This window comes from Cajanus cajan, chromosome 5 (assembly GCF_000230855.2).
Source record: "Cajanus cajan strain Asha chromosome 5, NIPB_CcT2T_4, whole genome shotgun sequence".
NCBI classification, from domain to species: Eukaryota; Viridiplantae; Streptophyta; class Magnoliopsida; order Fabales; family Fabaceae; genus Cajanus; species Cajanus cajan.
Window position 1 is genome coordinate 67,320,039 of NC_138521.1, and position 26,909 is coordinate 67,346,947.

At 34.3% G+C, this 26,909-nt stretch overlaps 4 protein-coding genes across 9 annotated transcripts; 1 reads left to right on the top strand and 3 right to left on the bottom strand.

Annotated features, from left to right (window-relative positions):
• Nucleotides 1-1,615: 1,615 nt before the first annotated feature.
• On the top strand, nucleotides 1,616-5,938 carry LOC109807730 (protein PLASTID MOVEMENT IMPAIRED 1-RELATED 1). 2 transcript variants are annotated; one of them, XM_020370326.3, is made up of 3 exons: nucleotides 1,616-1,818; nucleotides 1,960-4,289; nucleotides 4,389-5,938. In XM_020370326.3, exons 2-3 carry the CDS (start codon nucleotides 1,963-1,965, stop codon nucleotides 5,566-5,568), a joined length of 3,507 nt encoding a protein of 1,168 aa, XP_020225915.2. In that variant the 5' UTR covers nucleotides 1,616-1,818; nucleotides 1,960-1,962; the 3' UTR covers nucleotides 5,569-5,938. The 2 variants fall into 2 exon arrangements, with proteins under 2 accessions (XP_020225915.2, XP_082931902.1); XM_083075776.1 differs by having other exon boundaries at nucleotides 1,618-1,818; nucleotides 4,392-5,938.
• Nucleotides 5,939-6,542: 604 nt separating this feature from the next.
• Nucleotides 6,543-10,177, bottom strand: LOC109807731 (PHD finger protein ALFIN-LIKE 4). The gene is made up of 5 exons (XM_020370328.3): nucleotides 10,014-10,177; nucleotides 9,809-9,841; nucleotides 9,212-9,440; nucleotides 7,257-7,392; nucleotides 6,543-6,995 (listed from the first exon to the last, which is right to left on the bottom strand). Exons 1-5 carry the CDS (start codon nucleotides 10,108-10,110, stop codon nucleotides 6,735-6,737), a joined length of 756 nt encoding a protein of 251 aa, XP_020225917.2. The 5' UTR covers nucleotides 10,111-10,177; the 3' UTR covers nucleotides 6,543-6,734.
• A 3,756-nt stretch (nucleotides 10,178-13,933) lies between these two features.
• Nucleotides 13,934-17,942, bottom strand: WAV2 (alpha/beta-Hydrolases superfamily protein). 2 transcript variants are annotated; one of them, XM_020373295.3, is made up of 8 exons: nucleotides 17,436-17,942; nucleotides 17,199-17,234; nucleotides 17,004-17,082; nucleotides 16,816-16,870; nucleotides 16,602-16,718; nucleotides 14,945-15,109; nucleotides 14,611-14,854; nucleotides 13,934-14,219 (listed from the first exon to the last, which is right to left on the bottom strand). In XM_020373295.3, exons 1-8 carry the CDS (start codon nucleotides 17,671-17,673, stop codon nucleotides 14,200-14,202), a joined length of 954 nt encoding a protein of 317 aa, XP_020228884.1. In that variant the 5' UTR covers nucleotides 17,674-17,942; the 3' UTR covers nucleotides 13,934-14,199. The 2 variants fall into 2 exon arrangements, with proteins under 2 accessions (XP_020228884.1, XP_020228885.1); XM_020373296.3 differs by having other exon boundaries at nucleotides 13,934-14,315; nucleotides 17,436-17,932.
• Nucleotides 17,943-20,570: 2,628 nt separating this feature from the next.
• On the bottom strand, nucleotides 20,571-24,121 carry LOC109806794 (nuclear transcription factor Y subunit A-7). 4 transcript variants are annotated; one of them, XM_083075779.1, is made up of 6 exons: nucleotides 23,937-24,121; nucleotides 23,502-23,563; nucleotides 22,209-22,306; nucleotides 22,062-22,133; nucleotides 21,761-21,940; nucleotides 20,571-21,184 (listed from the first exon to the last, which is right to left on the bottom strand). In XM_083075779.1, exons 3-6 carry the CDS (start codon nucleotides 22,281-22,283, stop codon nucleotides 20,810-20,812), a joined length of 702 nt encoding a protein of 233 aa, XP_082931905.1. In that variant the 5' UTR covers nucleotides 22,284-22,306; nucleotides 23,502-23,563; nucleotides 23,937-24,121; the 3' UTR covers nucleotides 20,571-20,809. The 4 variants fall into 4 exon arrangements, with proteins under 4 accessions (XP_082931905.1, XP_082931906.1, XP_020224880.1 ...); XM_083075780.1 differs by having other exon boundaries at nucleotides 23,502-23,579; XM_020369291.3 differs by having other exon boundaries at nucleotides 22,209-22,312; nucleotides 23,937-24,120.
• Between the last annotated feature and the right edge of the window lie 2,788 nt (nucleotides 24,122-26,909).

Here is a 26,909-nt window from a genome sequence, read left to right on the forward strand (position 1 = left end):
TGTGTATTATTAGCAATAATAATAGTCGTTGATAGTGTCAGTGACGGATCCAGAAATTTTAGATAGTGGGGACAATATTTATTCATATATTTTTAATATTAAAAATTTTATATATAATTTTTAAAAGTATAAATATATATTATAATTATTTTTTTATAAATTTTTATATCTATAATCACGATTAAAGATGGAAATAAATTAGGTCAGACTATGTTATATTATAATTTAATATATTTGAGCTTAACTTTCTTTAAAAATACATGTTCTAAATATGACATATTTATCTGCATAAACATTTTTTAAATGTTTAGTTAAAACTACAATCTTAAATACCTACTTTATAATAATTTAAAACTAATAAAAATATAAAAATAAATATGATAAACTTTATAAAAATCAAGTTTAATTTACTTATGATATAAACATGTTTTTAATATATGATATAAATTTTTAGATGATAATTTATTTTAAAACATGTTTTATAATAAAAATTATAAATAGATCTTCTAATCTTTCCTATTTTGATTTTTTAAATCAACATATACAATCTTACAATTTTTACTATTTTGATTTTTTTATCAACATATACAATAAATAGAAAGCACAAAAGGTAAACATGCATGTTGTAAATTTTATTTTATCAAAAAATAATATATTATATTATACATGTGAGCATTAATATATATACATACATATATATATATATATATTATAATTAAACTTTTTTAAAAATATTAGTTCGTTATTAAGAAATATTCTTTATCACATATAAAAATTAATATTATTCAAAAGTTTGACAAATATCAAATAAATGAATAATTTTGAATTTATATTTTATACATACAATGATTTAAATATATATATATATATATATATTAAAATATAAATTTTATTTTTTAAAATATATTATTTTTTAAATAATAAAAAATTATATATATGTAAAATGGTAGTGGGGCAAGTGTCCCCACTACCTTGTAAGTAAATCCGTCCCTGGATAGTGCTATATTGACATTTTTTTCATTGAATGAAATATAACCATTATGCAAAGTTTCTTGTTGCATTTATTCACGTGAATGTGCAACAATGTGGTCATAAAGGATGAAGAAGACAAAAAATTTACATATGAAATAAGTAGAAATACTCATCAGAAAGCTAATTGAAAAAATACTATGTAGAAAACAAGTTAAAGAAATAGTAAAATTCAAATTTATGTTGTTACTATTTTATGATGTTTTTATTACTATTTTAATTTTGAAGTTTGTTTGTTTTGGTTTAACTTTATTTAAAAATAATTGATGTAGTAATTATATCAATCTATTGAAGTGCAAAATGAAATAAATATGGATATTTAGGTTTTTATTGTATATTATGATTTACTTATTTTTGAGTAGGTTATGTGCTATCACATGTTATGATTTAATATATACTTTTACAAAATCACGTGAATTTGATTTCTATAATAAATTTTATTTAGTAATAAAAGAGTGAAAAAAGTATGTTTCAAATAATGTGGCATAAATAGAAAGAGTATGAAAATAAGAATTGAGCATAGATAAAAGGGCATAAATTGAAAATAAAAATGTTGGCCGTTAATATTCTATTCAGTTTGAAAAAAGCAGCGGCAACCAAGACATTGGAGAAACGAAGGAACAACATTATTCCTATGCTATGTTTTCTTTCCATACCCATCCCTCAATCTTTCTCTTTTTGGAATAAAAATTGGATTTTTATTTTATTTTATTGATTGCAGAGTTTGAATTTTGAGTTTCGCTTCCACCTTCTCCTCCTCATGTTTTCGATCCTTTTCAACGCCACCCGGTAGTAATCACCTATCAATCCTTCATCTCCTTGTTCCATTTTTAATATGAAATTCATTAATCTGCTACTTTTGATGAATTCCTTGTTTTTATTTATTTATTTATTTAATTTTGGGTTCTTCTGTGTCATTTCCCTATCTAGATAATGTCGAGAGTTGAAGGTGGTAAAAAGAGTGGTGAAAAGGAGAACGAGTTGTTATCAAAAGATGTTGAAACCATAAACGAAGCTCCGTGCAGGGAGAAAAAGTCTTCCACGAATTCAACATCTTCCAAAACCGCGTTACATGATCCCAAATCAAAGGCTAAAGCTAACAAAGAAGACAATTTGCGTAAGGATAAGAAGTCTATATGGGGTTGGAAGCCATTGAAGGCCCTTTCCCTGACTCGCAACAAGAGGTTTAATTGTTGTTTTACTCTCCAAGTCCATTTGATTGAAGGTTTGCCATTGAGTTTCAACAATTCTAGCCTTTGTGTGTTTTGGAAGAGGAAGGATGTGCTTTTGGCGACCCCTCCAGCCAAGGTGATTCAAGGTGTGGCCGAGTTTCAACAGATTTTGGCTCATACTTGCTCAATCTGTGGAAGTAAGAGTGGACCCCATAATTCTGCTAAATATGAAGCTAAGTATTTTTTGGTCTATGCTTCTACGCCTGGTGCCCCAAAACTTGATTTGGGGAAGCACCGGGTGGATCTCACAAGGTTGCTTCCTCTCACACTGGAAGAGCTTGAAGAAGAGAAAACCTCAGGGAAATGGACTACAACTTTTAGATTATCAGGAACTGCAAAGGGTGCAGTAATGAATGTCAGTTTTGGATATGCGATTGTTCCGGATAATACTAGTACTCCTCCTAATTTATTCACTTCCAGGGTAAATAGCATGCCTTTGATGGACCCTGATACAAAACCTAGTCAGGTTGAGAGGAACGTTAGACGTGCCGGTAGTTTGCCATGCTTTACCAGTCCTCATTATTCATCTCAAGATGTGGTAGATGTGGTGAAAGATCTTCATGAGGTGTTACCATCATCAGAATCAGCACGAGTCAGCTTATACAAGAATTTTGATGAAGAAAAGAGGTGTAATCTTCTGCATGACAAACCTGAACCTGAATTATATAAAGAAAATCCCAAGCCAATCAAACCGGCTGTCCGTTTTTCATCTGATAGTGAAAAAGGAAAGTCAGAAGAGACTCCTGGTAATGAAGGGAAAACATGCAGTCTGGTGCATCACAAACCTGAATTTGATGGGTTTAGAGAAAACCTGCAGATAGTTGGGACAAATGATTATCCTTTACCTGATTCAGGAATAGAAAGTTCCAAAGAGTGTGAAGGTAATGGATTTTCTATTGTTGATCAGGGGCAGGGCACCAATTTTTCATCAAATGAACATGTTAAACTAGAGGAATCCATCATAAAAGCTGTTGTTGATGTCCATACAGTTGACAGATTTGATACTGACGTTATTCAAGTATCTTTTGAAGATAGTGCTAAACATGATTCCTTGGATGAGCTAAATGATAGTTCTAGGGAAAGTGCTGCGGTACCTGAAATTTCTAACAGAATGGGTGTCTTGTGCACGAAAGAAATAATGCAAGAACTAGAATCAGCTTTAAATAGAGTCTCAGAGTTGGAGAGCTTGGCAGTGGATTCTCCTATCACCGTGGAAGCCAAATATGAGAATAGGTTGAGAAAGTCACAGAGCTTGGATGATTTTGCAGAATCAGTCGCGAGTGAATTTTTAAGTAAGCTAGGAATAGACCATAGTCCAATGGGTGTGAGTTTTGAAAGCGAGTTCGAGTCTCCAAGAGAGCGCCTTTTAAGACAATTTGAAAAGGAAGTTCTTTCTGAGGGCTTCTCGTTGTTTAATTTTGACACAGGCAATGATAATGAAGCAGATGGAGGCTATGGCGCTTCTTTTGGATCTGAGCAGTGGAAGTTCTCTGCAGGTATTAAGTCAGTATCCTCATTGCCAGATCTGCAGAAAGAGTATCTAATTGAGTCTGAGGATGTGAGGAGCAAACAGAAGGTCCAGATGCTAGTAGACTTGGAAACAGAAGCCTTAATGCATGAGTGGCGTTTGAATGAGAAAGCTTTTCAGCATTCTCCTCCAAAAGATTTTAATGGTTTTGGAAGTCCAATATATTTTCTACCCGAAGAACCTCTACCATTACCTCCTCTGGAAGAGGGGATGGGTCCTTTTCTTCAGACCAAAGATGGGGGGTTTCTACGATCACTGAATCCCTCACTTTTCAGGAATAGTAAAACTGGTGGGAGATTAATCATGCAGGTTTCCAACCCTGTGGTGATGCCTGCTGAAATGGGTTCTAGGATAATGGAGATTTTGCAGTGTTTGGCTTCAGTTGGAATTGAAAAGCTTTCCATGCAAGCAAACAAGTTAATGCCTCTGGAAGAAATCACAGGGAAGACAATGCAACAAATATCATGGGAAGCAAAGTCAGCCTTGGAGGGAACACACAGGTTTCTCTATCTTTTTTCCCCAGTACTTGTCTTGGAAGTAAGGTTTTTAATTGTCATTTCTTTAAATGATTTACTGATTGAATTTTGCTCCGTTTTAAGCAGGCAATTCCATTTGCAGCATGATTTGGTAACAGAACAAGAATCTACTTGTGCGCAAAAGGGCTTGAAAGGAATATTACCTGGTGGACTAAAGACTGACAAGTTTTGTTCAAGTTCAGTTGACGACCAGAAAGGCTCAGAGTTTGCTTCATTGGAAGATCTTTCTCCATTAGCTATGGATAAAATTGAAGCACTTTCAGTGGAGGGTTTGAGAATTCAATCCGGGATGTCAAAAGAGGATGCACCATCAAACATCATTGCACAAACCTTTGGGGACATATCAGCTCTACAAGGCAAGGGGGTCAGTATTAATGGCTCCCTTGGCCTGGATGGAGCTGCTGCATTGCACTTGTTGAATTTAAAAGACAGCAGCAATGATGGTGTTGATGGGATAATGGGCCTATCATTAACTCTTGATGAATGGATGAGGCTGGATTCTGGTGACTTTGATGATATAGATAACATCAGTGAACATACTTCCAAACTTCTTGCTGCCCATCATGCTAACTCGTTTGACTTCAATCGTGGGAGCCCAAAGGGAGAGAAGAAACGAGGCAAAGGCTCTGGCAGGAAATGTGGTTTGTTGGGAAACAATTTCACAGTAGCTCTAATGGTGCAACTTCGTGATCCTCTAAGAAACTATGAGGCTGTTGGAACACCGATGCTTGCTCTTATACAAGTGGAAAGGGAGTTTGTCCCACCAAAGCATAAGATTTATAGACGTGTGTCTGAGGTGGGGAACATTAATGATGAGGATGATGAGTGTGAAATAGTAGCCAAGGTGGAGATGAAGGTCAACAAAGAAGATAAAAGTTCTGAAGAGGAGGCCATTCCTCAGTTCAGAATTACAGAAGTACATGTTGCAGGTCTAAAGACCGAGCCTGAGGCTGAGGCTCGCAAAAAGAAGGTTTGGGGCACCTCAAGACAACAACAGTCTGGTTCCCGTTGGTTGATTGCTAATGGAATGGGGAAGAACAGTAATAATTTATTTATGAAGTCAAAGCCTGTATCTAAAACTAGTGCTCCAACCACCAAAGACGTGCAACACAGTGACACATTGTGGAGCATCTCATCTCGTATTTTTGGTACTGGAACAAGATGGAAGGAATTGGCAGAACTAAATCCACATGTAAGAAATCCCAATATCATTATACCGAATAAAACTACAAGAGTAAGTTGACTGGTGAGTGGAGTGCACAATTCTGCTTTTTGCCATAAGAGGCAATGCTTGGAGTTGTTGCTTGATTTGGCCATCTGATTCTAATCTCTTATCGACTCGAGACCCTGGGAAGGAAGCAGACTCGGAGCATTGATCAAACACGGGTGTTGAAAAATTGCCACGTTGTGAGATGTGGAGAAAACAACATAATGGGTGATTTTCTAAAAAGAGCCCCTTTTTGCAGCCACATTTGTAATCACATCGAATAAATTATAAAATTTTAATGCTGTCCACGAAAAGGTGGATATCGTTTTGCGGTTTGCGTGAACTGTTGTACGTATTGCAAATATTATTGAAGAGTATGCAATATTATATCATAGATTTATAAACAGTGTCTGTCTAAATGAAAATATTTGGCTTTTGTTGTTCCTTCCAATAGAACACCCACTTACTTTACGACCATGTTCACGTACTAATGAATTGAAATTCTTCAGACGAGCTTGTTTGCTCATGATTCGTATGGTTAATGCACAATATAAACACATCACTCTTACAAATCCATCCCCTGTCCGCTATTTTTCTCAGTCGAATGTACTAAAATAGGCCAGGGCATGATGCATCAGACTATTGAACACGTTATTAGACCATTCCAACGGATCAACTGTTCCAGCCAACCCTACCATAAGATTTTCCATGTTCCAGTGGCTCAGCGGAGCATTAAGGAAAAACCCAGAATTATTTTAGTTACATACACGACGTAAAATGCTGAACAAAAAATTTGACAGTAATTTGCACCTCAAGCCAACTCTGCTGTCGTTCGTCCAAGGCTAGAGTAGATGCCACACTGCTACATTGGGTAAACCATAAAGCTAATCAATCCAATGCATCAAGCTAGCATATATGACATACATGCATACATACTTGTATATGCGCCCGCGTGTGCTATCATATACTACGAATATATGTATCCAGAGAAAACGACAAAGATTGAGACATGTCCAGAAGCTAAAAACTATCAATATTAAAAATTATATCCACAAAGTTCACTAGACCCAAAGTACTGAAACTGAATATATATGCCACACGATCATGGGATGGCAAACGAAGCCTAAGTCACTAACAAGTTAGAAAGAAGTCCAACATGATTTAGTTACAAGGGGTGAGAAGTGACTCGCATCCCAACTATATCAAGGTCGAACTCTCTTGTTGCTGCACGAGGGGCACTTATACTGCTTGATATGCTCGGCCCTTGCAGGAGTGATCTTCACACACTTACCATGGAACCACTTCTCACATATGTCACAACAAATCCAGAACTCATCAGATGCATAGTTCTCCCCGCATGCACCACACAATGTCTCCCCATGCTCCTCATCATCTTCTTCATCCAGTACCTCATCTTCCTCATCCTTTGTTTGCTTTGAATACTTCCCTGATTCAGATCCTCGCTATTTTGTTCCAATAACAAATTAATGCATAAATGACATGTCAAAGAAGGAAATGAAATTATAAGTATGTGGCACCACAACTCCATTTAAAAAGAAAGAAAAAACATCTATAAATTAAAAAAGTGAAAAGCTGGAGGAGTTGATGCATTGCTAGATATTTTTATGACAATATTTTCTAGTGGAACAATTATGACAATAAAAAATATATAGAGAAAAAATATATATATGCAGATAAGTGTGGAGATACTAAGATATTTTTACCCCTTTTGAAGTGGATTTTGATTTGTTGTTGGTGTGGTTTGAAATGGATGACTTTTCCTTCGTCTGTTTCTTTGCACTTCCAGTCAAAACCTCAAATATTGTGGGTAAATCATTAATCATAGTGAACAGACGTTTCCTGCAAAGACAATAGCAGATTATAATATACCATGATAAAACACAGGCCACAGTTTATCCCTGAATGAACCGGTTTTTCTAGACATTTATTATATCAGACATATTGTATTCCACCAACTTGTTTGCCATCACCATCTGGAAATGAAAAGGTCATACCGAACAATGACCAAAAGGTTTATAGTTATACTTGTTAGCCAAATCCCAAAAATATATGGGGGGGTTGGCGTAAATGGAAATTTTATGCCTAAACACTATAAAGGTCTCAACCCCCTTTTTTTAACCCAGAGATAAAAACTTAGAATCCAAAATGTAAGATATTTTTCCTTCTTTATAATTATAGGGCTACGTATGCTCATCATGAGCTATTCATTAAATTGACCCTTAGAGAAATACATGTTGATCCACCATAAGAAAAGGAAGAACAAGACTGATTCTGGCATAAGAAAGACATTGGCATAAGAATATTGCCTTGCTTATGTTTTTCTTGTGCACTTTTGACTTTACCCTCTTACCAATAATACATTGCGGCACCATGGCCACCGTGGTGGAATGTTGTGGCATATTTTTTGCCAACTGCCATAGGCAATTTGTGAATGGAGGCCTGCTATGCGCTGCAATGGCATGTTTATATGGTGGAATTTTTGCCTTCCACCATCCACCATTGATAACATTGCCTTTTGCATAACAAAGAATTCAGATACTCTAACCTACTATGCTACTAGCAGTAAACAATGCTTGTGAATTTTATTTTTCCCTTAAAATATTTTCCATTGAAAATATGCTTATTCAGCCATTATAACTAAGGGAGAACATGGATTGCATAAACCCAACCAACCCAACTTGCGCTGAACCCATATGACATGGTTTGACCAAACATGCAAGTAGATTCAGATTATAAAATAAGTAACCAACACAAATCAGGTAACAGGATTATATTTACCAATCCGAGAAATATAACCTCGAAAACAGAAAATTAGAGGAAGAACCAGTGCAGCATAGACAAATGTCAGAGTACAGAAGATTCCAAGCCTCTCATCACAAATTTCACACAAAACAAACCCATATCCATCCACTTCCTCTTCTAATCTCTTCAATCTAATCTAACCCCTCAAATTGCTGAACTGATAGATCAAAATCAAAGCTTATACACACAGCTCGGGTGAATCTGATAGTGAAGTCGTCTGGGAAGCAAGGCCAACAACAATCCTGGTTCTTCTCTCCGTGAAGCTTGCTTCTCTTCCATGCAATCCTCACCCTTCTTTCCTTCACCTACCTCTCCCTCAAATACTCCACCCCAGGTACACCTTTGGGGTTTTCCTCCAACCCCATATTTTGTAATATCTTTACCTTGAATCTGTGATTCCTATGCAGCAAGGAAGGGGGATTTGGTTTCTGATGGGTGATTTTGGGGTGGTTGTATGCTGAGTTGGAGGCACGTGCTGCTGGTGAGTGGCGATATCTCATTTGGCCTGTCTCAAGTTCCAACCCCTGATTCTTTTTCCTGTTCTAGTTTTTTTGTCGCATAACCTGAGATCTGACTGGCTTTGACCAGAACTTGACCAAGTCAGGTCAAAATAAGAAAAACGTACATAACCTGAACCGACTTGACCGAAGGTATTCCAAGCATTATTTATTGTGTTCCAAGATAACTCATAATGTTTTCCCATTAACTAAATCAAAACAGCATTGCCACAAAATGCGACAAAAGTTGATTAATATAGATGAAAAACGGTAGACATCCGAAAAAAATTCCTTGTCCAATCTAGAGTTTGATTGCGTGAAAAAACAACACAATAAAGGGTTAGAAAACAGAATTATACCTGTCAGCACTATCAAAACCAAATCGTGCCCCAAAGTAGAAAGCCACAGCAAGTAACCATGCATCACTGTGAACAGCAACCAAAGACAGCCAGTCCTTGTCTTGCATCCCATCCCTAGCAAAGTTAATGCCCAGCGCAGGTTCAGGAAGTTCCGGAGGAACTTCTTCTGCTGGCAAATTAACTTCCCATTGCTCATTGGGAAACCCGTACAGACAAAGATTATCCTTTTCTGGTGCACATCAAACACAACAGTAAAACAAACAAACGAAGCACCAATAAATTATCACAATGCAGCTCACTTGCGTAGTTAGCATGCTCTACTCTAAATCTAATTGATTAACGACATAACGCAAGATTTTGTGCATAGCAAACAAGGAAAGATTTAAAAAACAAAAGCCTAGTTTGTTTAACAAAACAAGTCAATTGAAGTCAAATTAAGTTTCAAGTCGCAAGCATAAAATAATCATCAATTAATTACCCTATTATGCAATGCAAGTAAAAGAAACCAAAATTTTGAAATTATGGTTACAGAGTCCAACACGTGCAAAAAAGAAAGCAGAAAGTGAAGGTGGTTGCAAAGGCAAAATAAACCCTAACCAGGATCGCACTGCCGGAAAAACTCTTCAATATCTGTCAATGGAAAGTTTGATTTTAGAATGCGCAAAAGAAGGGATAAATTAACAGGAAACAGTAAAAGCGAAAGTGATAGAATTAGCATGTAAGAGAAGGAGAGTGAGTGAGAAACAGTGGGTGCGAATGTTTGGAAGAAAAGAGAGAGAGAGAGAGAGAGAGAGAGATAAACCGGTGGTGAGAGCCTTGATCATGCCGGCTCTACGGCCCTTGAAGTCCCTGAAAACCTCTTCGACGGTACGAGGGTTGTAGTGCGCTCCAGCGTCCATCACAAACTTTGTCCTCCAACAAGCGGAGAGAGAGAGAAGACAAATTCAGAAGAATGAGCCAAGTAAAGGTCAGTTATAACTTTTAAATCCAGAAGGAAACCGAGTCGTGCCTATATTTATTTTAAGTTTTACTGAATTAAAATATTTTAATTCACAGATAAATTAATCAATTTTACTTATTATAATCCAGTCTGAAGTGAGTATATATTTTTTAACTATTCTATATTGATAATAACTTTTTTAATTTTAATATACAATTTTTTTTAATATTATATTATATTTATAAATTGTTTGTGGTGAAATATATATAAAAAACACGTATACCTTAATTTAAGCTTTATATTCACTTTATTTTACTATTGTATTGCATATAATTTTATAGTGTTGAAAATTATATTAACCCGATTCTATATCATTTATTTCGTGTCTTAACTAGTCAAGTTCAGATTTAGAGAAAGATGATCATATCAAAAGATCGGGTGAGATGAAAAAATAAATTCTTATCATCTCGTCTCTTTACTTAACATCAGAATCATAATCAATTGACCAACTCATTATTGAATTTAAATACATACTAAATTATTAAAGTTTAAATGTAATTTTGGATGGAATAGAAGATAAGATTAAGATTGCTTGTTTCTTTGTGTTTTCCTTTTTTAATATAAAAAAATCTGAGATTATGATATATAAATATGATAATTTGTAGAATTAAAGAATAGTAATAACTTTTTGCGGTTTGTTGCTGCGGCTGGCTTAGGAGATAGTTGTACAGTTCTCACTCAATGGGGCTTGCTATGCTGTACATGACACTTGCTCCCTCTCCTCCCGGTTCCATTTCAATTTCAGACCTTCCTCAGCTCTCGTGAGGACTCAGGACTAGACTAAATATCACTCTCTCTCTATGTATGATTCCTTTTGTGGTGCTGTCTCTCCTTTCATTTATGAAAATCAAGATTGAATATGGGTGAGCAGCAGAAATACATTTGTAGATATAGCATCAAAATGAAAGCAAGAAAAAGACTCAAGGTAACAAGAGAGACACTGGTTTAGACATTGCACCTCAACACCACCAACCCTTATCCTCTGCAACTTTTGTTGAGTTAGGTTGGCTCGTGAATATAAGTGAACCGCTCAAACATGGGTTTTAAGTGGCACTAATGTATTTTGACATTTTCTTTAGAATAATATATATATATATATATATATATATATATATATACATTATCTTTTCTCATTTTGTCACTATTTTATTCTAATTTATCTCGTGTGGAAAATTTATTAAAATAACATTACTCTTTTTTAATACTCACTTCATTGTTTTTTAATTAAAGATAAATCCGAGGAAAAATATAAGGATAATAAACAAATAAATGAAGAACTTTATTTCACTTATTTGATGAATTAAAAAGTAAGAAAATAAATAAATGTTATATAAAGAAGTATTCTTATAGTAATTACAAATATAAAACTTAATTCAAAAACTTTAAACTTTTCATTTCATTAATTTTTCTTAACATAAAATTATTGTTTCATTTTTATTAAAAAAATTATTTAAAAAGTCTATACATCCAAAATAATATATATATATATATATATATATTAAAAGACTAGAAAGATAAAAGAAAAAAAAAATATTTCATTTTCCAATCATTTCAATTGAAAAAGTTTTTAAAGATCCAAAAAGTTATTCAATCTTCAACTTTTCTCTCAAACAAATAATAAAAAAAATAATATTTTTATTTTATCTCCTTTCTACTTCTTTCTGCCTTATTTCCCCTAAAATAAACAATGGGTATATCACGTATGTCATGACTTAAAAAATAGGCTAAAATAGTATTTTAGTTCCTTATAATAATTGTTTGTTTCAATTTAGTCTCATTTTTATTTTTTGTCTCAATTTGATCCCTAATAAATTAATTGGTTGCAATATAGGATTTCCGTCCAAATTATTTAAACGGAGTTAACTGTTGGTCACGTGTCATGCACGTGGATGCCACGTAGATGTATAGGTGGATGCCACGTGGATGCCAAATTTTTTTGAAAACACCTGGAACCAGAACGGCCCGTTCTGGGTGCACTCTTGGTGTGTTAATTTTGCATCCGGAATGACCTGTTCCAGGTGCAAAATTAACACACTAAAAGTGCAACCAGAACGAGTCGTTCTGGTTCCAGACTGGTAGACACAAACGATCAATGATTATAGTTCACGGTTGTGAATCGTGGAAGGAAAAAGACCCAAAGTACAAAGCATTTCAAATACTGAATTTGGTAATATTGTCAATAGAAATTGATAACTTCAATTACTAAACAGTTGGGCTATATAGTGTATCATTAAAGACAATGCAGTGTATCACTAAAAATAATGGTAACAGATTTTATTTCATTGTTAGTCAAACTGAAGTGAATCACTTACTACCAAATTGACACTATACAGTAAAGGATGAAATGACATGATATTTTTTCTTGAAGTCATTAACGATGTACCCCAATAACAACAACCTGTTCTTGAAGAGGTAGAACTTGAAGTAAAAGATGATACACAGGACTAACATTTCACCATACAACCACATGCAGGGACGGATCTAAGTTAATCATAGTGGGGGCACTTGCCCCCACTAAAATTTTTTCATTCTTTTTTTTTTTTATATATATAAAATATTAATAATTTTATAAAATATATATTATTAATTATATTTTAATTATCTTGTTATATCTAATATAATAAATACATTAATATATATTTTTTATATTTTATTTTATTATTTTATTATTTTTTATTTTGTGGTAAAATTATCTTCATTTTTAATGAAGAAAAAATTTACTTACTTCAAAATTAAGTCTTGATAGATTTATTTTACTTAATAATTAATGTTCTATATCAAATTTTTAAAAATTTAATTGTTAAATTAAAAAGTTTTTCATGTATAGATCAAATTTATAAATTTTTAAAAAAATTAAAAATCATATGATACTTCGTTAAATTAATTCAAAATAACAAATAAAATATTTTTACTTTAAATGAGTGTAAAAATTTAGAGGACACCGAAAGAAAACAAATTAATAATTTCATTATGTTTATCCTATTAATTTTTATCATTTTATTCCTCTAATTTTAAATAAGTTGCAAAAAATTATTAAGTGACACTTAAATATTTCTTCAGAATGGACCGTTCTGGTTTCAGAATGGACCGTTCTGGTTCCAGGTGTTTTCAAGAAATTTGGCATCCACGTGACATCCACCTATGCATCTACATGACATCCACGTGACCAACAGTTAACTCCGTTTAAATAATTTAGACGAAAGTCCCACATTGCAACCAATTAATTTATTAGGGACCAATTTAAGACCAAAAATAAAAGTAGGACTAAATTAAAACAAATAATTATTATAAGAGACCAAAATAGGTTTTTAGCCTAAAAAATACGGATAACATGCTCGAGTGTAAAGGAGACGTAACCTTGAAAGAGTGTGGAACTGGAACACTTGTTTCTCCTCACACTTCCTAGATTATCATGCATCAACAGCACGGTGCATATATCCAGTAATCATCAAACTAATTAATTTATTAAGTTCTATGGTGAATATTTTGTCAGCATACTTTAAACTTGCATAGAAACTATTGCACGAGTACTCATTCTTGAATCGAGATCCTAACTCAAACATGTTTAGTACCATGTAGCTGAAGTCCTCGTGAAAAAAGATCACGCGTTAAATTGGACATTCGAGCTTGCTATAAGAATCAATAAAAGATACTAACATTAAAGAAAATAGGAATCAACCGATATATATAAGTACGCACTAGTATGAATGACAATGAACTCATTCACTAAAAAGAACATAGATAAACTGATAAAGTACAGTACATAGTACATACACTACATGTATATATAGCTTAGGTAAATAATTATTATTCTACTTGTCATTTGTCAAATTCGGTCAGGCACCCAAAATGTAGATGCCATACAGTATAGAAAAGGGTAGCACAAATTGTCTGCGCATCTTCCAAATTCTGGAAACCACAACCCAACCAAAATTGTTCAATGATATACCTTGACGTGGTGCAGCATGTCCCAGTAGGAAGCATCTTCTCACAGGGAGCTCTTACGGGCTGCAACTTCAAAGGGCAGAAACTGTTTGAATCCTTAGTTAGCCAATTAGTATCATTGAAATAATTTAATGTCAGCCAATCACCTCGCCCCAGTATCTGGAAGCAGTATTAAAACAACAAGTGAGAAACAGCAACAAAGGGGGGAAGTGGGCGGGGCGCAAAAATTGATCACGATAGATAGACGAAGTTTGAGAATGACACAAGAAGGACATATCGTAAATCAAAAGGAAAAGACCAAAAAAGAACAAGAACATAAAAATTCCACATCTGAAAATAAAAAATTGTATATTATTCATGCAATTAATTAAGCATAAGCTATCCCACATTCTTAACCCATAATCCCCTAGTTTTAAAACACAGCATAAAGAGAGAAAAAAAATTTTATCATTACCATTTCCATTTTGGGATGAACTGTCTTCCTTTTGCTCTGGGGCATGCTGTTCAAGAAACTGCTGAATTGTTCTCCAGTAGTGATCACCACCAGCCACCCAAGTATCCATATGCATGCCAGTAGGAAACTCCACAAACAGACACTGATTATTACGAGCAGCTGCCTTGGCATAAAGCATTTGCATATGTGATGGAGGGACCATCTCATCTTGCAATCCAGAAAGAAAAAGGATAGGCTGTTTGACCTGCAATTAATGTTTAATATCTTAATAAAAAGGTTATGCACAAACACGTGAATCCAGCCATACACAATTTAAATTTCCAGCATCCCTCACCTGGCCAACAACATCAATTGTACTCCATGGAGAACGAACAAGAAAATTGAGTACTTTAGGACCATTTGAACAGCTGCCTCCAATAAACCACTTCAAAAAAGGAAACATAACTCCAGCCATATCCATTATAGATGTGAAAGTATTTTCTAGTATCAGTGCAGCAACCTAAAACACAAAATGAAAATCAGAGGAGAATGTAGATTAAAGGTGCACCAAAAAATTGTTGTTGAGAATAACAAAATGGAGAAGCTGGGCTAAATTTCTGAATAGAAGATTGCACCAGTCTTTCTTTAAACCAGTAGCTTTAAAATTAGTTGCAAAATTATTTCTACATAAAATAAATGTCTGAAGAAGAAAGGTATTGACATGTAGCAGGGAAAAGCCTCTGCTCGAGATCTCTCTAATTAATTTAATTAGTAAATAGTCACTAAAGCAATAAAAGTGAAATTCTTCATACGCAAAACAAAAAAGATTAAGTTATTTAAGAAAAAGTTTGATTTATGTCAGAGAGAAGAGACCAGGCCCAGTATTATTTAGCAGTGAGAGTACAAAAAACAGTTTTTTCTGATGAATAAAAAGATGGCGGGGGGGGGGGGGGGGGGCGAGAGATCTCCTCCCACCCATTAAAGAGCACCAAACGACATTGTTAGTGGCCAAAAGAGAAGGGTTTTTGTCTCAGATGCAACAGCAGCTTTGATTCACACTCAGGCACAACAATGGCCTGTGACATGATGGGCTTCCACAGAGCAGCCCATGGCCACATCACTATGTGACGCCACTATAACAGTGTTATAACGCACAGATGACCAGTCTGATTGATACCAAATGGGAAAACCATGTCACAGAAGCTAGCTGTTGTATTTTGAGAACCCAAGGCCTTAAAAACTGCACACTATATTCTCATACTTCAAAGTGAAACTCATGTCGAATACTTTGCAATTGGAACCTAAAATCATGTTAACTTGTAGACTTCCACGTAAGACCAAGTCACTAGCCTAGATATAGAAGACTCCTACTTGCGACCTACAGTAAAAGTTAGTAACAGACTCTGGACAGAGCCCCTCCTAGACTAATAGTTTCTTCGTTCATTCCCCCGATACAAGTCTGTCCTTTTATAAGGCTACATATAAGAAAGGGATCCTAATTGATTGGATCATAACTAAAAAAAAATTAAAAAAAAAACAGAACAGATAAGGATTCTGTAACTTAGAATCTTATCGAGACAAAAAAACATAAACAAAATTCAGAAAATAAACTAATCCTGATCCTAATTATCAAAAATAATTTTAATTAGTTAAAAACTACGTTGTTTTTCCTCAGTTGATATAGTTTCCCCACAAATGCATCCACATTAATTGAATATTCCTTTCTCACATAATGTTGAAAATCATGAAATGAGTTATGAATCTATCAACAGGAAAAGAAACTTTAGCAAACTAATTTGCAGCTATATATATGGTCTTGCTGTATGCCTTGTGAACCTAGCAAACTATAATTACATATAGTACTAACATTCCAAGGAAACATTTATCTTCAGGCAACTGAAATCTAGCAAGCAATTGTCCATGGCGACAACTGAAATCCAAGATCATTAGATTTTTACGAAGAACAACATGAACATTAAACATTATATAGTTTCCCAAGGTCCAAGGGGTACCTTGTCAGGGTTATTTTTTGTTAGTACAGCTCCAACTGCACCACCAAGTGATCGTCCAAATACAACTATTCTAGATGCGTCAATATCAGTCCTTTGAGAAAGATGATCCAATGCAGCCTGGGAAAAAGGAGTAATAAAATTGGGGGGAAGATATTAGTAAATAGTTTGACAACCAAAATCAGGGAATTCGAATTACTATTAATAAAAAGCATACCTGAGCATCCTTAATAATTCCATGCTGAGAAGGATAGCCATCACTTGCTCCATAACTGTGTAATTGAATGAAATATTAGTGCCAATTCAGCGAGAAGGTGACAAGCGCATTTTAAAGTCATTAACTTGCTGACACAGAGCTATAAGAAAGTGCCATGATCAACGAGCCTAGGTTGATACATTACATACCCTCGGTAAGAAAGCATGAAAACATTGCATCGTAACTGCTGCAACATTATGCGAACCATTTCGAGTCGATGCGCAATATCTAAAAGTGAGCAGTCAAGGCCTTCAAAATCACACTGAACCTGATCAACAAAAAATATGCAAAACAATAACAGCAACAATGACAATCATCCCTAATATCTACCACCACCAGGATACTTCCAGCATTTTCTTGAAAAAACAAAACAGTCGGACCTGCAAAGTGCAGCATATCTCAAAGTGTAAGTTCGTTCATATCATAGGACAGGAGATAAACAAAACCTAAACGAAGCACATAGAATTGGATCAGCATCGTAATTGGGCGACATAATAATAGCGTTATTTTAGTATTGGATCTAAAATTGTGGCATGCGAGAGAAAAGCGTAAGGAGATCGAAAAGGAAGGGAATCGGAGACCTCGGCAGTTAGGGAAGAGTTTGATGAACCAAGCGTGGAGGCGGACGCCGTCGGAGGAATGGAGCCAGATGTCTTCGTAGGAGAGTCTGAGGCGAGAGGGATTGATGGCGTAGGACTTGGTGAGGCCAGGCAAGACGGGAACGTAGACGAGCTTCTCCTGAAACGCCACCAGCAATGCCATCCCCGCCACCACCAACCCTCCCACGCCGTACAGCAAGATGTTAACATACGAAACCATTCTCCGATCTCTGTTATGCCTCAATTCGCGGTTTCAACTCGCATCACACAAGAGAATTCCACTGAGTGCGAGTGAACAAGTGCCCGGATTGATTGGGATTTTATTTCAGTTTCAAAATTGGGGTCACTTTTTCTTTCTCGGGAAACACCGAGCCAATGGGAATCGAATGGGTGCAAGCCGGTTTCAACATCGCATGCCATGCCCATCGATTTTTTTATTTATATCATGCCATCACCATACGGACATACCATGCCATTAGGATTTCCTTTCCCAGCGTTTAGGAACATGTCATGTGTGTATGTATTATGTATGTTATGGGATGCCTCATTCTCTCTCCCTTTTTGACCTTTTCCTCCTTGCATACTATAATAAAATGTCTCTCTCTTTTTAACTCTTCAATATTTGCTATCATCATCATCGTTTGAATTTTTACCATACTTACCGATGATTCAAAAAAAAATCTCCTTTTCTATTTACTTCATTTTACTTAATAATTATACATAATTTTTAAAAACTTACAAATTATCATAATAAATTTGTTATTTTCTAATGGAGACACGTAGTCTCTTTTAATAATTATATATTATACATAACTTTTAATAATTTAATATTGTCATAATAAATTTATTGTTTTCTCTCTTTTAACGAAGATACATAGTGCTTTTTTTTTCAGTGAAACATTGAAATGTAACTATTGTGAGTTTATTTTGCTTTTTATTTTCTTTATTTTACTTTTAAGTTACAAAGGTGACATTTATTTTTAATCTATTTTTTGTTTGAAAAAATTTACGATGGAAACAGTAAAATCTTTTTTTTTTTACTTTATGAACAAATCTTAAAAACAAGAAATAAATCGAAAATATGGTAAGAAATTTTATAATGAAAAGTGAAAACATTTTTAGAGTATAAATATAAGTATATTTTTAAAATTTTGGTAAATCACTTAATTAAAATCAATTTTATCCAACTGAAAATAAAATAAAATAAATATTTCTCAGAATGAATCATACTCACCGCTGACTTAATTTTGAAAATTAAGGCGAACCTACTTTTCTAACGCCAACGCATGTTTGCCTGTATTCAAATAAGCACTTAAGCCTCAACAACTGTACACTAAGACGTTACCATAAAAAGTAGTAATACTAAGAGCAACTCCAGCGGGAGGTGCTTAGTGCGTGTCTTACTTGTAAGCAACGGTGCTTACAAGAACTTCCCGTTGGAGCAGGCATACGTGGCAGCAAGGGTTCTTAAATTTTTTTCTTTGTTGCTTGCAGAAGCAACGGTTCTTAAACATACGTGGCACCTGCTATTGCTCTTGGTGGACCCCCTCCGACCGCATGCATGTATGAAACCTCCTCCGCACGCGCAACCCCTGACCAACCGGACCCCCGACCACGCGGAACCCCCGACCAGACCCCTCAGCAGCGCGCGCGGAAACCCCCCGCTGAACCCCCCAGCCGCGCGCGCAACCCCCGACCAGACCCTTCAGCCGCGCGCACGCACTCCCCCCGACCAGCCCCCTCTTGCGCACGCACTCCCCCCGACCAGCCTCCTCTGGGGCGCGCGGCTCCGCCCCACCAGTCCCTGTCAGCCGCGTGCAAGTCTCCCCCTGACCAGCCCCATCTGGTGCGCGCCGCTCAGCCTCACCAGACTCCTCATCCTAGGTGGAACTTTGAGAGAGAGGGAGTGAAGGGTGAAAATGAAAAATTTGAGAGAGAAGAAAAAGAGACGAAGGTGATAAACAGAAAATGAATATTTTTATTATATATTTTATTATATAATAAAATAACTTTTAATATATAAATTAAATCATAGTAAATAAACATTTTTATTATATATTTTATTATATAATAAAATAACTTTTAATATATAAATTATATTTTGATAAATAATTTATAATGTGATGTAAAATTATTTTTAATTATTGGTAAAATTTTGAAAATATTAAAAAAAATAGATATGGAAATGATATATTTAAATAGGTAATAAGTTAAAAAAATAGCAAAATAATAAGAAATGATAATATTATTGTAATTTATAATATTTTTTTATTATTGTAATTTTTGGTATTTTTTTATTATTGTAATTTTTTAATTATGTAATTTATTTTGTTAATTATTTATATTTATATATTATCTATAATAATTAATTTTATAAAAATTTATCATAAAGTGTAGTGTGAGGTGTCAAAAAGTGTAGTATGAGTTGTAAAAAAGTATGAGTGCTTATAAGCAATTTCCATTGGAGCAAAAATTGTAAAAGTATAGTATGAGTTGCTTATGAGTGACGTGGCACAGTGGGACCCATTTAAAGTGGTTGGGAGTTGCTTATCCCATTGTAGATGCTCTAAGACATGGCTTACCAATTACAAATCATTATCCATCAGTAAAAGAATATATCAAAATTTTGTTAATGATATTTAATCTTTAGCAGAACAGTGGAACAACAATAATTTGCTATCAGCTTATCATTGATTGAAGCATGAAGAACGAAAATAAATGAGAAAGAAACCAAGTTACAAAGATGCCCAAGTGAAGGAGGAAGAGAAAACAGAAAGAACCAACGAATTCATGAGAATGTCCGAGCGATACAGACAAGACGCGAGAAAAGAGAATCGCCTGTTATTAGGAACTTACGTTGATTCGTGCCTCGGGGAACATAATATTCTGGATGCTGACAAGTTCAGACATTACTCCAAAGCTCTATTGTCGCTCGAAGACAAGGGAAATGATATGTATGTGTGAGTTGGTATGGTAAAAATTTACTTTAAAAGTTTGTGTTTACTTCATCCAATAACATATTGATGTCAGTACTGTTCAAATTTTCATTTTCTTCTCTCCATTTTGTTTTATAGGGGTTTTGAAGATTGGGTTGGGCAAAGCAAGGACCCTCCACGGTGGGATAGAAAGTGGTTAAATTAAGCACAAACTTTCTGGTCCAGTTCAACAACAGAAGCAATAGAAACTTTAAAATACATGGCAAAGCAAAGCACTAGCAAAGGTCTGAGGGCTAATGCAGAGTCTTCCAAAAGACAACATTTCTGTAGCGTACATGAATGATGAAACACAGAAAGCAAAGTGACTAAGCCAAGGATGATTTGCCAGACCAGTGAACTTGTTTTGACTGGTTCCACCTCTCACCGGCCAACTGAAGCACATTGCCGAGCTCCACCCCCAAAGGTTAGTCCCCCATTCCACTGTGATGATCCACCCATGTTTGGGGAGCTACCCAAGAAGTTGTGCTCAGGCTGCCTGAAATTGACACGGTTACTGGACATACTTGTTAAGCCAGAGATGGCTGTGATAGATGCATTTTCTCCAGTTCTTGAGGGATGACTTTCCACCTCTGATGCATCTTTCTCCTGATAAAAGTTGACAGGGTCCGGACCTGAATGGGCATTAGTGGCAAGTTCTGTGTTAGACTGTTGCAGCTGTTTGGCACTAAGAAAGCGTCCCCCAGACCCCCTAACCCTTTTCAATGCGTGGCGGTGCCGAGACTCGTGAAGATATGGCTGCGATCAATTAGAAAAGGAGGGAAATCAGTGGAGTAATACCATTTCTTTTAGTCCAAAACAGCATTGCCATATTACCGAACATTCTACATCACAGAATAATAACAACGCAATATATAATTCAACTGTAATTCCCCTAACACTCCCTTGGAATGATAAATAACACATGTAGGCTGTAGTTAACATGTAATTTTTCCGTATACGCTATTTTAATTCTTTATCCAAACAAAACAAGAAAAGAATACTCTACAATGCCGGTGCATTTTTTCTCATTCATACCCTAGCTCAAATAATGTAAATTTATATAGAAAATGAAATAAGCCTTTATTATTACTATTACTATGACTACATTTTAAATTTATACCATATGTAGGTAAACAGGTGAAATATACATATACAACCAAGCCCGTATCCAATTAAAATCTCTTCCTCCACACCAACATTCTTTCCAAAGAACCCCCCCCCCCCCACCCAAAAAAAAAAATCGCAAAAAATAATACATGACCATACATGAAAAGGGTAAACTGGATGGATAAACAGGGTGAATCAATGCATAACAATACTTATGAAGCATACCTTACGACTTTTGATGAGTTTGTTTTGAGCCTCAAGCTTTGCTCGTGACTGTCGCCTTCTCAGTATACCATGGTATTGTTTTGCATTGACATAAATGGGCCCATCTTCTGCAAGCTCAACTGGTAATGCAATTCTGGTGGATGCTAATCCCAGCATCTGGGGTAAAATTTGGGGTTGATTCTAATAAATTTAAAAAAGACAGTGACATCATATTAAATAATATACTATGAAATGGAAGTGTACTAAAATCTCATCCAAAAATGAAGACTATGCATTACAAAATGTACTTGACCAAACTTACAATAGCCTGTGGTCCATAAGCAACAAATGAACTACCAAAATAAGGATCACCACAAGGATAAGGAGTACGAGCCTGAAATGGAAGGACAATAACAAGTTAAATACTGAAACTGCAAGCAGCTAATCCATAAACAGCAGCTTCACTTACCATTGAATCACTGCAATCAACTTGTGAATAATTGTACATAGTGTCAGGAGGATTTGAAAAGAAGAGCGACTTCATTTAACCTTCAACATAGCAAATTCCTAGATCTTGACCAGACACAGGAATAGTTACAAGTTAGACTGGATTAGAAATTATGTAAGGCAAGGAATATCGATTCCCTTTAAAAGAATATGCATGATATACATAAGAGGAACAACAAGAACATACTTAAACTCCTCAGAATAGAACAACGGCATTTATTTCAGAAGGTTGGGAGAGAGGGACAAAATGTTCCTAAAATAGGATATCTATAGACTAAAGGATGGATAAAAAGATAATCGCCAAAAAGAGAATATATTTAATCTCAAGTCAGCAAGTTACCAGAAAAGAAAACAGAATAATAGAGTAACCAGTTTACCACATGTTTATGTTTTATACATCCGAACTACCAAGGAGTAAAAATGAAAATAAGATGAGATGCCATAGAATTTGATGTTCCCATCTTCAATTATCAGGTATAACTTCCAGTCATTTGAGCGGAAAACTCACTACTTCAACCAAATTAAAGCCCTTTTATTGTTATTTTCGGAGATATTTATCTACCCAAGAATTTTCTAGAACTTATTATGTTGTTGATAAATGACGAACCTATTATCACCATTTTGAAAAATAATTTTTACAAGGATTGATACCCAAGACACGTGGGAGTCGAGTTTCCAATTTCAACCATGGATTCTCACATTTCAAGTAATTCTACAAATTTTTAACAATATATCAAGTATACTCTCTTTCTTATCGTCACTGCCACTATAGTCACCTCAAACCACTATGGCCGAGTTCCTTATATATTATTATACCACACCATTGCCACAACTACACTGTTCTTATTGCTACTTAAATCACAGCTATCAACATTTTTACCGCTATAGTAGGTATTTTACAATGTATATCACTACCAAAAGGGAAAGGGTAAAACACCCTTTAAGTTCTTGAAAATGCAAGTTGTTGGCACTTTGATCCTGAAAGTATAAAAATCAAAACAAACAAACAAACAAAATAAACCCTAAAAGTGTAAATCATTACTCAGTTTAGTCCAAAAAAAATTTTAAAAAAATGTGACTTAAATAATAATATTAACATATATTTAGAAATTAAAATGACAATAAATGATTGTTTTTAGAAACTTAAACGAAACAATGATATCTTTCAAGGACTAAAGTGCGACATGCTAATTCAGGTACCTACCCAAAAGGAAAATTCTAAACAAAAAGCATCGTAGCATGAAATGTAGCTTACCATTCCTTGTGTAGAATGTGTACAGTATTGCAGCCTTAATTCTCAAAACCTTCAATCATACCCTACAAAACGAGCAACCTAAAAATTAAGCAAACGCGTAAGAAGCGCTCAAAGACACTCTTCTTTAGTGAGGAGGCACATAGAAAGATTAACGCAATGAAAAATAATAACAATAACAGCATGCAGACAATCTACTAAACAAAAAACACACCAACGCAAACCTATATTTGATCCACAATGACCATGAGCGCCGTCACAAAAGAAAGAAAGAAAGAAAAAAAAACTGTTAAGCAGAAGAAGAGGAAGTGAACTCAAAGTGGACATGCAAAAGGTAACAAACGGAAAACCGAAAAGTGGCGAGTAGGATCCAGCAAAGAGAAAGAAGAATTGGAAAAGAGTGAGGTAAAAGAAAGGTGGGTAGTGCAGAATAAATACCTATGGGATCTGGTGATGCATGAAGAAAGAAGCAAAGAGTAATAGAATTGTCGGTTGAGTTGGAGCATGTCTCCTCTATCGAAACCCTTCCACACTTTCTCACTCTACAATCTCTCTTCAATTCTTCGCCTGGTTGAAGAAGAAGCACGCGACGGGGTCCATAAATAGTCTCTCGCAAGGAACCAAACCAACCCACCTTTGGTTTGCTTATGTTTTCTAAATAGCGTCGTTTTCTGAGTGGCCCACGTACACCCTTCCTCAACCCTTGGGCCTTGGGCCTTCTTCCTCAGCACTCACCTCTCAGCCGCCCTTTACTGTTCACACTTCCCTCACGCGCATACACGCCACGCGCTGCCCCCACCCTATTACTATTAGTGATGTTCAACCCACTCCAACAATCACTCAACCACGCTCTGCCACCGCGCGTCGTTCCAATATTAGCAATCCTTCATTGCACCAAATCATATCAAAATTATATTTTAAATTTAAATTTAAATTTCACATATCTACTTGTGTATTTAGTTACTTAGTATAACATAAGAAATAATTAGATTTTTTTTCTTTCTAAAATTGATAATTTATTTATTATTATTTACTTATATGGATTCTGTCGTTTATACATAAAAAAATTGTATTAAATTGAATTTTCTTAAAGTTTAAATATATTCAACGAATAATAGATTTGCGGACTTCAATATAGTATATTTTTTAACACTATATAAATTATCATAAATTTGATGAAAAATAAATATACATTAAGGTAAGATTCACTTTTTCAAATGAAAATGACTACATGGGTGAAAATAAATAAAGTATATCTATTATTGATTTAAATTAGCATACCTTATAAGTTTAAGGTATTTTATTATCATTGACATATCTTATAAGTTTAAGATATTTTTCTTCTCATGGTATTGATAAAAAATATTTAGCAATCTTGTCAAAAATTTGTATTTCTCAATATTTTAAGACTTAAAAATCAATCTTAGTATTAGTTGGATTAACATATTTAAAATTATAATAAAACTATTTTTTTTTTTAACTCTGTACATCTATCACTTCCAAATGGCCATATTTATCATATAAATAACATGTATTGATTATATTTGCATTTATGTATTATATTTGATTTGATATAATATTAATAATAATAATAATAATAATAATAATAATAATAATAATAATACTAAAGTGATCTTAATTCCGAAAATGTCCCACCACCTTCCACATTCTCAGTCTACTGATATTTTGCAAACTGATGTCCTTAAATGACTAATTTGCCCATTTCTGTACATTATATTTAATTCGACTACTCCTTGGAATCTTGGACCAAAACTGTGAATAACTGAGGCTTAAAGAAGTGGGTAAGTGGCCCAAACAGGTCTTTTTTGAGTTTCTCATTTTCTATACTTAGTTAATGATCAAAGGGATCATTATTGGATGCCACATGGTAATTTATTATTTCTTGCTGAAACTTGAAAGGCATAGGGTAATTTATTAATATATGGTGGATTAGGCTCATCTTAAAAGGACAAAAGAAATGTTATACTAGTTTGATCAAGTCTATCCTCAAACGATTTTAATGATATTAAAAATTTTAATAAGCTAAAACTAACGTTTGGTAACAATGTCACCTTTTCCACGCTTTCACTTCTCATTGACTTTTCAAATAAATTAATTTGGATTGATTGTGGATAAGGTTTCACTATGCAAAAGAGAATCTGTACTAAAGTTTCTATTCCTTAAAAAAATATTAATCGCTGAAATGTCGGCAGAATGGAACTAAACAATTTAGTTTTAGACCAACAACCTACGAGTAAAATATGATAAAAGATAGGGAATCATTTTCATTATTTTTAAATGTGCAAAAAAATTCCACACTGCAAAAGTAAAGTTAATTTTCTATAATCAAGGATAAATACAAGAGAATCCAAAGATATAAACCACATATATAAAGAAAGAATGATGTAATAAAAAAGTAAAACGAGGGGGCGAAAGTGATGTGATCCTTTTCCTTACTTGATCAGACAGGGGAAGTTGATTCCTGGTTAGCCATAACTAGACAGTGATATTGTTGTGATGGGGAAGACCAGCTAACAGGAAAAGAGAAACAGATTATAGATAAATTGGATTATTATTTTTTGGTGGAAATGATAATATGATATATTTTATTAATTCATGAGTTATAAAGTTTTATCTTTTAATTTTGAGCACTTTCACTACAAAATTAATTGTGTGGTTAGGCTATAATTATTTTGAAGAGAAAAAAAAAACATTCCTTTACCATTTTTAAGAAGAGATTTTAATGGGTACAAAAATTATTTGTCTGAAATTAAGCTAAAGCAAAATGAACAAAGCATAGCAATATTTTTCTGTAAAAATAAAATAATGTAGAAATTTCCGATATTCGTATTTGTGTAAGCCAAATTGAGGAATTTTTGCTAAAAAAAAATCATTTGATAAAAGAAGAATATCCAAGATATTGAAGAAGAGACGCATGGATAAGCAATAAGGAAATGCATCACACTGAATAATGGTTTTGTCAATCTTTACAATAATCAATATAGAGTTTTGGAATAAATTGAATTTTATGAAGTATTTAATTAAATATGCTGATAAGATACATATTCAACGACTCGTGACATGACTTTACAATGAGAAATTGATAAAAGTATGTAGTAACTAGTAAATACGATCAAGTAGTATTGTTGTGATTGTAAGTAGTCATTAAGATAGGGACGGATTTTTTATTTATTTTTTAAAGATGGGTGTCGTATAGTATCATTATGCAAGGAGATATTTTAATTAAGATATTACCATATCACGTCTATTATATGCATCTGTTATTAAAAATGAAAATAAATATAAAGTGGAGACCAAACCAAACTCACTAAACAAAAAGAAAAGTTTTTTTTTCACTCTTGTAGTTTTTTTTTTAATTATTAATGTAAATAAGATTATTATAAAACTATT

Bases quoted from the DNA above. Each gene is read 5' to 3' on its own strand.
- LOC109807730 (XM_020370326.3), top strand. From the start codon at position 1,963: ATGTCGAGAGTTGAAGGTGGTAAAAAGAGTGGTGAAAAGGAGAACGAG. The intron at 4,290-4,388 runs GTTTCTCTATCT...CTCCGTTTTAAG, and splicing joins GCCTTGGAGGGAACACACAG to CAGGCAATTCCATTTGCAGC.
- LOC109807731 (XM_020370328.3), bottom strand. From the start codon at position 10,110: ATGGACGCTGGAGCGCACTACAACCCTCGTACCGTCGAAGAGGTTTTC. The intron at 7,393-9,211 runs GTATAATTCTGT...TTGTCTTTGCAG, and splicing joins GGTTTTGATAGTGCTGACAG to GAAACGTCTGTTCACTATGA. The intron at 6,996-7,256 runs GTAAAAATATCT...GGAACAAAATAG, and splicing joins CAAAATCCACTTCAAAAGGG to CGAGGATCTGAATCAGGGAA.
- WAV2 (XM_020373295.3), bottom strand. From the start codon at position 17,673: ATGGTTTCGTATGTTAACATCTTGCTGTACGGCGTGGGAGGGTTGGTG. The intron at 17,235-17,435 runs GTCTCCGATTCC...TGCACTTTGCAG, and splicing joins ACTCTTCCCTAACTGCCGAG to GTCCGACTGTTTTGTTTTTT. The intron at 16,871-17,003 runs GTATGTAATGTA...TCAATTACACAG, and splicing joins TTCATGCTTTCTTACCGAGG to TTATGGAGCAAGTGATGGCT.
- LOC109806794 (XM_083075779.1), bottom strand. From the start codon at position 22,283: ATGAAGTCGCTCTTCTTTTCAAATCCTCCTGACACTATGTACAATTAT. The intron at 21,941-22,061 runs GTAAGTTTGGTC...TAAATTTATTAG, and splicing joins CTTATGGACCACAGGCTATT to AATCAACCCCAAATTTTACC. The intron at 21,185-21,760 runs GTATGCTTCATA...AATTGATCGCAG, and splicing joins AACTCATCAAAAGTCGTAAG to CCATATCTTCACGAGTCTCG.